Source organism: Heptranchias perlo, chromosome 20 (assembly GCF_035084215.1).
Source record: "Heptranchias perlo isolate sHepPer1 chromosome 20, sHepPer1.hap1, whole genome shotgun sequence".
In the NCBI taxonomy this organism is placed as follows: Eukaryota; Metazoa; Chordata; class Chondrichthyes; order Hexanchiformes; family Hexanchidae; genus Heptranchias; species Heptranchias perlo.
Window position 1 is genome coordinate 11,003,695 of NC_090344.1, and position 12,163 is coordinate 11,015,857.

The following is a 12,163-nucleotide window of genomic DNA, read 5'->3' on the forward strand; positions in this document are numbered from 1 at the left end:
AAACTTTTAGAAACGATAATCCGGGACAGAATTCACAATCACTTGAACGAGTGTGGATTGATTAGGGAAAGCCGGCACGGATTAGTTAAAGGCAAAACGAGTTTAACTAACCTGATGGAATGTTTTGATGAGATAACAGAGAGGGTAGATGAAGGCAATGCAGTTGATACGGTGTATATGGACTTTAAAAAGGCATTTAATAAAGTGCCCCACTGTAGGCTTATCAGTAAGATTGCGGCCCATGGATAAAGGGGGCAATAGAAACATGGATACAGAATTGGCTAAGGGACAGGAAACAGAAAGTAGTGGTGAGCGGTTGTTTTGTGGACTGGAGGGAGGTGTACAGTGTTGTTCCCCAGGGGTTAGTGATGGGACCACTGCTTTTCTTCATATATATTAATGACTTGGACTTGGGTGTACTGGGCACAACTTCAAAATTTGCAGATGACACAAAATTTGGAATGGCGGTAAACACTGTGAAGGATAGTGATTCACCTCAAGAGGCGATAGACAGACTGGCTGCATGGCGGACACATGGCAGATGAAATTTAACGCAGAAACATGCATAGTGTTACATTTCGGTAGGGAGAACGAGGAGAGGCAATATAAACTAGAGGGCACAAATCTAAAAGGGGCACAGGTTCAGAGAGTTCTGTGGGTTTATGTGCACAAATCTTTGAAGGTGGCAAAGCAGGTTGAGAAAGCCGTTAAAAATCATACGGGATCCTGGGCTTTATAAATAGAGGCATAGAGTAAAAAAGCATGGACGTTATGATGAACCTTTATCAAACACTGATTCGGCCACAACTGGAGTATTGTGTCCAGTTCTGTGCACCGCACTTTAGGAAAAATGTGAAGGCCTTCGAGAGGGTGCAGAAGAGATTTACTGGAATGATTCCAGGGATGAGGGACTTTAGTTACTTGGATAGACTGGAGAAGTTGCGTTGTTCTCCTTGGAACAGAGACGGTTGCGAGGAGAATTAATCAAGGTATTCAAAATGATGATGGGTCCAGACAGAATAGATGGAGAGAAACTGTTCTCATTGGCAGAAGAGTCAAGAAACAGAGGACATAGATTTCAGGTGACTGGCAAAAGAACCAAAGGTGACATCAGGAAAAACTTCTTTACACAGCGAATGGTTAGGACCTGGAATGCACTGCCCGAGGGGGTGGTGGAGGCAGATTCAATCATGGCCTTCAAAAGGGAATTGGATAATTACTTGAAAGGAAAAGAATTGCACGGCTACGGGGAAACGGTAGGGGAGTGGGACGAGCTGGATTGCTGTTATATAGAGCCGAATGGCCTCCTTCCGTGCTGCAACCCTTCTCCGAAATCTATGATTTCATGGGATTTGACCGTCGCTGACAATGCCAGCGTTTATTGTGTATCCCTAATTTGCCTTGAGAAGGTGGCGGTGAGCCGTCTTCATGAACCGCTGAAGTCCGTGTGGTGAAGGTTCTCCCACAGTGCTGTTAGGCAGGGAGTTCTACGATTTTGACCCAGCGCCAAGTCGGCATTGTTTGTGACTTGGAGGGGAACGTGCAGGTGGTGTTGTTCCCATGCGCCTGCTGCTCTTGTCCTTCTAGCTGGTAGAGGTCGCGGGTTTGGGTGGTGCTGTCGAAGAAGCCTTGGCGAATTGCATTGCTGCAGTGCATCTTGTCGATGGTAAACACTGCAGCCACGGTGCGCTGGAGGGAGCGAATGTTAAAGATGGTGGATGGGGTGCCAATTAAATGGGCTGCTTTGTCCTGGATGGTGCCGAGCTTCTTGATTGTTGTTGAAGATGCATTCTTCCAGACGTGTGGAGGGTATTCCATCACACTCCTGACTTGTGCCTTGCAGATGGTAGAATGATTTTGGAGAGTCATGAGCTGAGTCACTCGCCGTAGAATGCCCAGCCTCTGACCTGCTATTGTAGCCACAGTATTTAAGTTTTTTTACATATATTCGTTCATGGGATGTGGGCGTCGCTGGCAAGGCCAGCATTTATTGCCCATCCCTAAACGCCCTTGAGTGGTGGTAGTGGTGAGCCGCTTTCTTGAACCGCTGCAGTCCGTGTGGTGAAGGTTCTCCCACAGTGCTGTTAGGTAGGGAGTTCCAATATTTTCACCCAGCAGTGATGAAGGAACGGAGATATATTTCCAATACGGGATGGTGTGTGACTTGGAGGGGAATGTGCAGGTGTCATTGTTCCCATGTGCCTGCTGCCATTGTCATTCTTGGTGGAAAAGGTCACAGGTTTGGGAGGTGCAATCGAAGAAGCCTTGGCGAATTGCTGCAGTGCATCCCAAAGATTGTACACACTGCAGCCACTGTGGGTCGGTGGTGAAGGGAGTGAATGTTTAGGGTGGTGGATGGGTGCCAATCAAGCGGGCGGCTTTGTCCTGGATGGTGTCGAGCTTCTTGAGTGTTGTTGGAGCTCCACTCATGCAGGCCAGTGGACAGTATTCCATCACACTCCTGACTTGTGCCTTGGAGATGGGGAAAGGCTTTGGGGAGTCAGGAGGTGAGTCACTCGCCACAGAATACCCAGCCTCTGACTTGCTCTTGCAGCCACACTATTTATATGGATGGTCCAGTTAAGTTTCTGATCAATGGAGAACCCAGGATGTTGATGATGGGGGATTCGGCGATGTTAATGCCGTTTAAAGTCAAGGGGAGGTGGTTCGACTCTCTCTTGTTGGAGATGGTCATTGCCTGGCACTTGTCTGGCGCCAATGTTACTTTGCACTTATCAGCCCAAGCCTGGATGTTGTCGAGGTCTTGTTGAATGCGAGCTCCGACTGCTTCATTATTTGAGGGATTGCGACCTCGTGCACTGCCCTGAAGAACTCCTGCAGCAATGCCCTGGGGCTGAGATGATTGGCCTCCAACAACCACTACCATCTTCCTTTGTGCTAGGTATGACTCCAGCCACTGGAGAGTTTTCCCCTTGATTCCCATTGACTTCAATTTTACGAGGGCTCCTTGGTGCCACACTCGGTCAAATGCTGCCTTGATATCAAGGGTCTGTAACTCTCACCTCACCTCTGGAATTCAGCTCTTTTGTCCATGTTTGGACCAAGGCTGTAATGAGGTCTGGAGCTGAGTGGTCCTGGCGGAACCCAAACTGAGCATCGGTGAGCAGGTTATTGGTGAGTAAGTGCCGCTTGATAGCACTGTCGACGACACCTTCCATCACTTTGCTGATGATTGAGAGTAGACTGATGGGGCGGTAACTGGCCGGATTGGATTTGTCCTGCTTTTTTGGACAGGACATACATGGGCAATTTTCCATATTGTCGGGTAGATGCCAGTGTTGCAGCTGTACTGGAACAGCTTGGCGAGAGGGGCGGCTAGTTCTGGAGCACAAGACTTCAGCACGACAGTCGGGATGTTGTCCGGGCCCATCGCCTTTGCCTTATCCAGTGCACTCCAGCCGTTTCTTGATATCACATGGAGCGAATCGAGTTGGCTGAAGATTGGCTTCTGTGAATTTTGGGATATCCAAAGGAGGCCCAGATGTATCATCCACACGGCACTTCTGGCCGAAGATGGTTGCAAACGCTTCAGCCTTGTCTTTTGCACTCATGTGCTGGGCTCTGCCATCATTGAGGATGGGGATGTTTACAGAGCCTCCTCCTCCCATTACTTGTTTAATTATCCACCACCATTCACGACTGGATGTGGCAGGACTGCAGAGCTTTGATCTGATCCGTTGCTTGTGGAATCGCTTAGCTGTTTATCATGCATGTCGTCCTGAGTTGTAGCTTCACCAGGTTGACACCTCATTATTTGGACGCCTGGTGTTGCTCCTTGCATGCTCTTCTGCACTCCTCATTGAACCAGGGTTGATCCACTGGCTTGTTGGTAATGGTAGAGTAAGGGATATGCCGATCCATGAGATTACAGATTGTGCTGCTGCTGATGGCCCACAGCAACTCATGGATGCCCAGTTTTGAGCTGCAAGATCTTTTCTGCATCTATCCCATTTAGCACGATGGTAGGGTCACACAACACGTTGGATGGTATCCTCAGTGCGAAGACGGGACCTCGTCTCCATGAGGACTGTGCAGTGGTGTCATGGAACAGATGCATTTGCGACAGGTAGATTGGTGAGGACAAGTAAGCTTTTCCCTCGTGTTGGTTCGCTCAACACCTAATGCAGGCCCAGTCTCGCAGCTATATCCTTCAGGACTCGACCAGCTCGGTCAGTGGTGGACATTGAAGTCTCCCACCCAGGGTACATTCTGTGCCCTTGCGACCCTCAGTGCTTCCTCCAAGTGGTGCTCAACATGGAGGAAGACTGATATCATCAGCTGAGGGAGGACGGTAGCTGCTAATCAGCAGGAGGTTTTCTTGCCCATGTTTGACCTTATGCCATGAGTTTTCATGGGGTCCAGAGTCAATGTTGAGGACTGCCCAGGGCCACACTCTCCTGACTGTATATCACTGTACCGCCACCTCTGGTCGGATCTGTCCTGCCGGTGGGACAGGACATCCCCAGGGATGGTGATGGAAGAGTCTGGGACGTTGGCTGAAAAGCATGATTCTGTGAGCATGGCGATGTCAGGCTGTTGCTTGACTCGTCTGTGGGACAGCTCCCCCAATTTTGGCACAAGTCTCCAGATGTTAGTGAGGAGGGCTTTGCGGGGTCAACTGGGCTTGTTTTGACCTTTGTCGTGTCCCGTGCCGAGTGGTCCGTCCGGTTTTATTCTTATTATGACTTTTTTTCAGCGAGATTTATACAACTGAGTTGCTTGCTCGGCCATTTCAGAGGGCAATTAAGAATCAACCACATTGCTGTGGGTCTGGAGTCACAGATAGGCCAGACCGGGTAAGGACGGCAGGTTTCCTTCTTTGAAGGATATTCGTGAAGCAGATGGGTTTTCACGACAATCCGGTCGTTTCATGGCAACCCATTACTGATACCAGTATTTTAATTCCAGATTTTATTTAATTAATTGAAATTAAATTCCTCAGCTACCGTGGCGGGATTTGAACTTATGACTTGGAGATTATTCAGCCAGGCCTGCTGGATTACTATTTCAGTTACATAACCACTCTGCTACCGTCCCTTATCTGGACAATGACATATTAATTTCACTCTGTTTATTAATTAGTTTTTAAAAAACCCGCATTCCCACCGGTCACACGGAGATGGGGCCTATTTTTAATAAACTATTAAAGGTGACGTTGGGTCCAAAAAATAAAGGTGACTGAAAAAGCAAAAAAAGAACAAATAATGCGATTTGGTTCCAGTTTTGTTGTGATGAAGAAATAAAGTTGTCGTTGGACCCAGTCTCACCTTTATTCTGCCATTAAAAATAGGCCCATCCGTGTGAGCCGTGCGAATGCGGGTTGATGTTCGGGAGCTCGTGGGCCACGGACTCTGCCTCATGCTGATTGGGACATTCCGTTACTGCGGGTTAAACAGCGCTGCTATAAAAAGGGGAAGCCCGTTTTCCATTATCACTTACTTCGCAGAGTTTGCTTGTTATAATGGAGGGGTTGGGGATTCTTGTTTTGTTATTTGTTGTAATCTGTTCAGCTCAGCCGCCCTCTCTTCTTTTCCCCGCCGATAAATGTTGGCTGTCTCCTAAAAACCGCGAAGACTGCGGATTTCTGGGAATTGAAGCTAGTGAGTGTGTGCAGAGAGGCTGCTGCTTCGATGCGGGTAATCGGGATGCGCCGCCGTGTTTCTATTCACTGGACAATCTGCCAGGTGGGTGTATTCTTGGTCTGTCTATATTCTGGGCCAGGACTTTCCAGGGTCACCCGCAATCCAGCTGCACGCGGTTTCCCTGGACAGTTTCATCTCTCTCCTTGTCCTACAACGCCAGTTCGAAATTCAAACGTTTCCGGTCCGGAGAGTGGAACCGGTGGTGGGATTGGGAGCTTCCAATCCCGCAGAGTAGATTTGATGGTGGGATTGGAGGGTGGCTGTTAATCAGACACAGAAAGGGTAATAGTTAATCGCCCTTTGACCCAGTATCTGGAGTTCGAATCATTCTACTGTTGCTCGATAACTTGGGAGTCACACTGTGGAAGGGCAGAGTGAACGAGCTCCGGCCCCTGCTGCCACTGACTATTTGGATTTGATATTTGATTTCTATCGGAGATGCGGGCAATTTAAGTCCAAGCAGCGCGGTGATGAGCTGTAGTTGGTCCACTGGTCTCCATTAGACAGATAATGGGGTGGGATAGAAACTGAAACATGGATGGGGTTTGTCCCCCTCCCGGTAACGGTTCCCTTGACCCTCCCCGTGGGGCAACTAACCGCCTTCCATTGCCTCTCTTGCAGTCTGCACCAAGGATGGGCGGGTCCTGATCGCGATCTCCAAGGATTTGACGCTGCCGCCTGTAAACCTAACAACCCTCCATCTGAAGGATGGAGACGGAGCTGAGTGCAGTCCAACCGTGGCCTCTGCAGACACTGTGCTCTTTCAGTTCGCAGTCACTGAATGTGGCGCTACTCAGCGGGTAGGTATTGCGGGCTCGGAGTCCCATCAATGTCTCAGATCGGGACTGATGGTCTTCTGTCCCTTGTAGCTGGATGGCGTGAACGTCCTGTATGAAACGGATGTGTTGGGTGAGTTTGAGATCTTGGATGGCGCTTTGGGATCGGTGACCCGGGACAGCCCTTTCAGGTGAGAATAGGAGCACATTCAGCGGGTAGAGACAGTGAGCAGCTGAATTCTCCAGCCGTGTCCGTTCTCTTGCAGGCTCCATGTCCGGTGCAGTTACAAGGGAAGCCAGGAGTCTGATCTGCAGGTGAAGCCCAGAGTTTACACCCTTTCTCCACCACTGCCTGCCACTGAGGCCGGGATCCTGCTTCTGGAGCTGAGAATAGCGAGAGGTAACGAGTGCTCGCTGATAGTAGTGCCCAACTTTAGGCTCTCTCCAAATAGTGCCCACCCTTCATGTTTCGCTTTTCAGATGGTGGCTACCGGAGCTGGTATGTGGCCAGTGACTACCCGATCCTGAGTGTGCTCCGGGACCCCGTGTTTGTGGAGGTTCGTGTTCTGAACAGGAACGATCCGTCCCTTGTGCTGCTGCTCAATGACTGCTGGGCGACCCCCACTGCCGAGCCGTATTCGGGGCTCTGATGGGACCTCCTGGTGGAGAGGTAAGGGAGCGAGTGAGGGGGCTTGAGGCAGATTGGGGAGGGGGCGACATGGGCGGGGATTAATACAGAAATCGTTACTTCAGTCCGGGTTAGTGATTGGGGAAATATTCCTTCGAAGTTGATATTTCGTTCCAGACGCTGGTATAATTGGTTTCATGTCAACCTATAATCGTGTGACTCACTCGTTGTCTCTGTTCCAGGTGCCCCTTTGCTGGTGATAACTACAAAACCCGCCTCCTTCCGGTAAACGCTGATTCCCATTTGCGGTTCCCAACTCACCATAATCGTTTTGTAGTCAGCACGTTCGCTTTCTGGGACCGAGTTTCGGGCCGTGCTCTGTCCGGGGAGGTGAGTTTCCTTCAGTGCTTCTTTCCCGGTCACTTGGTATCACTTGTTCCCTGGGTGTTAAGTGAGCAGGCCCCTGTTGGTCGGTTGACTGTAGAAGCATTAATCTCCGAACTGGGAGCTGTGGGATTGACCATACTGCACTGTCGCTTTGCAGGTTTATTTCCACTGCAGTGCTGAGGTTTGCTACCCTTCCACTCGAGAGAACTGCACGGCTCCCTGCAGCCCCAGTAAGTACCTGTAATCTGACTAGAAACTAAACCCTGATGGGGAGGGGTGGGTGTGGGACATCTGGACACGGGACTCCCTCAGCAAGAGGCCGAACACTGGGCACAGGAGGAGTGTCCTGAATCTGGCGGTTCTGGGAACTTTCCCAGTTGCATTCGGTGCAGGTTTCCATTTAGAATGGCAATCTAGGGCAGCGGGTCTGAGCACATCTTGCACCAGGTCAGTAATTGTGAAGGATGCTCTGATCCTTGAAATGGGATGAATGAAGTATTTCTGGTTCCTTGCTAATTGCCCGGATGCTGAGCTGCCCTCCTTGCCGACCGCTGAAGAGCAGAATCCTCCCATTGTTGGCATGGGTGTGTTCCGCATCCGGTTCGGAGTAGTCCACCCTTGGCATTGGAGAACATTTAACCAGCATCTAATTGTCGTCTTTCTGACACCGGGAGTTCAGGGTGCAACTGAAAGGATGTCCCGGGGCCGGACACCTGGCCAATTTGAAGGTCTCATGAAACTGCGGGTCAAAGTAATGCATCAAACACTGTCTCCTTCACAGGAGACCAGACTGGCCATTGTAGCAGCAGCAATTGCAAACTCTGCTCAGTTGGTGCGTCCTTCTGAGAATCGGTTTGGTGAGAACCAGATGCAATTATAGCCTGAACTCTAAACTCTGTCCGGTACCCAGGGCCCTGATGTTTTTTGCATGAGGCCATCTGATTCAGGATTTGCAGACAACTGTAGATTTAATTATTCACCATCAACTCTTGTCTCTTGTTCTCCTTCGCCCCCAGAGAGGCGAAGAAGCGCCGATAACCGGTCTGGGGCCTTGTTGACCGCTGATGGACCCATCCTTTTCCTGGAAGGTGAGGAGAGATTGGCTGCTCGGATCCACCAGGATGAGAAAGGTAAAGCAGGATGCTCCACCTGTCTCTCGTGATGGAGTGACTGGTGCCCATCTAACCCTGGCTTTTCCCCACAGATGCTGCTGTTGATTCCCCCTCCCGTGTTCCTGGATTGGCGGTTGGGGTAGCGCTGCTCTCCGTGGCCGTGTTGGTCGGGACTGTTGCTTTGTGGAAAATGGAGCAGGGCCGCAGGGTGGGCTCCGAGTGCAGCTCCATGGAACTGTAGATGTGTCTGTTGGATAATAAACTCCTGTTATAGACCATTGCTGGTCTCGTTATCTTTCAAATGCTCGCTGGATTGTACTGTTTGCAGTGAGTTAATTTGGTATCTGGTTTGAGAATTGTTTTTGCAGAATCCCACGGCTGCAGCAAACAATTCCCCCCCCCCCCCCCAACGATTCGCATTGAGATCCAGGGCAAAGCTGTGGTGGGTTTGTAGCAAAATGGTGTCGGGCAGGAATGACTGGTTCACTTGCCTCTCACACTGGTCCTGGGCACATGTCGCCGGAATTGGCTCTTCCCTGACGGCATCGATTGACCAATTTGCCAAGCCTGGCGAGTGTTGGGCTCTCCTCGCATGACCACTGGCTGCTCGTCTCGCCGGCTATCGGAACAGGAGAATAGACCAGATGAATGTGTGGCTGCAGGGATGGTGTCGGAGGGAGGGATTTAAATTCATGGGACATTGGGACCGTTCTGCAGAAGGTGGGACCTGTACAAGTGGGACGGGTTACACCGGAGCCGGACCAGGACTGATGTCCTCGCAGGGGAGTTTGCTCGTGCTGTTGGGGAAGGTTTAAACTAGAATGGCAGGGGGATGTGAACCTGAGCAGGGAGACAGGAGGGGAAAACAAGGATAGAAACAAGACAAAGGGAGGAAGCAATCGTGGCAGGCAGAGACAACAAGAGCAAAAAAACAAATAGGACCATAGTGCAAAAAAAAAATACTAGATAACTAGCAATCTTCAAGACCAGTCTGAAGGCATTGTCTTAATGTGTGGAGCATTCGCAATAAGGTCGATGAATTAACAGCACAGATATTAATGGGTATGAAAAATTTACGATTATGGAGACATGGCTGCAGGGTGACCAAGGATGGGAACTGAACATCCATACTCTGGAACAGTTCCTACAGATTGGAGGGTTGCAAATGTAACCGCACTTTTTTTTTAAAGGAGGGGGAGAAAAATCAGGGAATTGAAGACCAGTTAGCCTCATCAGTCGTGGGGAAAATGCTCGAGTCTATTTTAAAAGATGTGATAACAGAACAATTAGAAGGCATTAATGGGATTTGATAAAGTCAGCATAGGTTTATGAAAGGGAAATCATGCTTAACAAATCTACTGGAGTTTTTTGAGGAGGTAACTAGTAGAATAGATAGGTGACAACCAATGGATGTGGTCTACGTGGATTTTCAGAAGGCTTTTGATAAGGTCCCACACAAGAGGACCGTGTGCAATATTAAAGCACATGGGATTCAGGGAATAGACTGGCCTGGATTGAGAATTGGTTGACAGACAGGAAAGAGCAGGAATAAACGGGTCTTTTCCCGGGTGGCAGGCAGTGACCAGTGGGGTGCCGCCGGGATCAGTGCTTGGGCCCTAGCTATTCACAATATATGTCAATGATTTGGATGAGGGAACGGATGTAACATTTCCAAGTTTGCAGACGACACAAAGCTGGGGTGGAATGCGAGCTGTGAGGAGGATGCAAAGTGGGTCCAATGTTATTTCGACAAGTTGGGTGAGTGGGCAAGAACATGGCAGATGCAGTATAACGTGGATAAATGTGAGGTTATCTACTTTTTTTGTCAAAACAGAAAGGCAGATTATTATCTGAATGGTGATAGATTAGGAAAATGGGGAGGTGCAACGAGACCTGAGTGTCCTTGTACACCAGTCGCTGAAAGCGAGCATTCAGATGCAGCAAGCAGTTTGGAAGGCGAATGGTATGTTGGCGTTCAATGCAAGAGGATTTGAGTACAGGAACAGGGAATGTCTTACTGCAGTTGTACGGGGCCTTGGTGAGACCACATCTGGAGTTTTGTGTGCAGTTTTGGTCTCCTTATCTGAGGAAAGATGTCATTGCCATGGAGGGAGTGCAACGAAGGTTTTGCAGACTGGTTCCGAGGATGGCAGCACTGACGGATGAGGAGAGATTGGGTCGACCAGGCCGATATTCGCTCGAGTTTAGAAGAATGAGGGGTGATCTCATCGAAACATATAAAATTCTAACAGGACGAGACAGACTAGATGCAGGGAGGATGTCCCCGATAGCGGGGGAGTCCAGAACCATGGGTCACAGTCTCAGGATACAGGTATGTCATTTAGAACCGAGATGAGAGATTTCTTCACTCAGAGGGTGGTGAACGTGTGGAATTCTCGACCACAGAAGGCAGTGGAGGCCAATTCATTAGACGTATTCAAGAAGCAGATAGATATATTTCTTAATGTTAAAGGGATATGGGGAATAAGTGGGAACAGGGTACTGAATTAGACGATCAGCCATGATCATTTTGAATGGCAGAGCAGAATGATCTACTCTTGCACTTATTTTCGATGAAATTGACAAAGATAAAACCGTCTGCACCCCTAACAGAATGTGTAGCACAAATATTAATGAGAGGAAGTGAGAAGCGTTCCCGTGAATTGGCTTCGTTGGTTAAAGAACTCCGGTCCTAGATTCAGCTCCCGGTGGTGCTTTTGTGGCATTTATGATGTGTCGTGAATTTGACCAGCAAAAACATCGTGCGGTGTTTGTACTTTGTTCAGGGTCCAATACGGAACTGCTCAGAATATCTCTTCAAAATGCCCTTTTATTTTACAGACAGACCTCTCATAGAATGTGAGCGTCACACATTAATGTAAGGACACGTTCTTGTTTCTGGGCTCGTTGAGGTTGGGGTACAATTCTCGATTCGAGGTCCATATCCCGTAGAATCCCCAATTTAGCCCTTGACTTTTTATCTTTAGTTGCGGTTGACTTCTGCAAAGAGGGAAAAGAAGTCCCTAAATTTGAATCTACCTGAATCTCAAACGCTTTCGGAAGAAGTTCAGTTCAAACAATCAGGACCTTAAAGGCACCTCAATGACTTCCACATTCATTGAACGAGCTTTGCTTGCAATTGCATTCGACCTTGAAACCGCTCTGGGCTTTCATCTCACTGAAGCAGAGTGTGTCCGCTTTGCATCTGTGAGCATGTCGGTGACAAGGTTAGCTTTGATATTGGTCTCTATCAATTTTTGAAATTTCACCAAGCCTCAGGGAAAAGAAACCGAGAATCGAACTGTTCCTGCAAGTGAAGAATTGAAGGGATTGGTGCTCCAAGCAGATCTGGAAAATGCGCAGTGCGGGCGCTCAGGCATTCAAATCCACCCTCTCGACACTCGGCGATAATATTAACTGAGCTTCACACTGGCCTTGTCACCGCGCTGTAATCGAGGACGTTTCTCTTAACTTCACAGTTGCTGGTTGAAGAGTGAAGACCAGCTCGTTAGATTTTTACTCCTGCAAGCTTCAACCAATCATTTCGGAGAAGTAAACTGACAGTCGGCAACTGTTATATTGGTGGCTGTGAGAATC

General features: G+C 49.0%; 1 protein-coding gene and 1 long non-coding RNA gene across 2 annotated transcripts; both read left to right on the forward strand.

Annotated features, from left to right (window-relative positions):
- Window positions 1–6,577: 6,577 nt before the first annotated feature.
- LOC137335913 (zona pellucida sperm-binding protein 4-like) lies at window positions 6,578–7,089 on the forward strand (the record flags this gene model as incomplete). The annotated part of the gene is made up of 3 exons (XM_068001430.1): window positions 6,578–6,630; window positions 6,706–6,839; window positions 6,920–7,089. Coding segments are annotated over 3 exons (357 nt in total), but the record flags the coding sequence as incomplete, so codon positions are not given.
- A 231-nt stretch (window positions 7,090–7,320) lies between these two features.
- On the forward strand, window positions 7,321–8,503 carry LOC137335619 (uncharacterized). The gene is made up of 3 exons (XR_010966460.1): window positions 7,321–7,457; window positions 7,612–7,684; window positions 8,471–8,503. It is a non-coding gene; the product is annotated as an uncharacterized lncRNA (long non-coding RNA).
- Window positions 8,504–12,163: the final 3,660 nt, after the last annotated feature.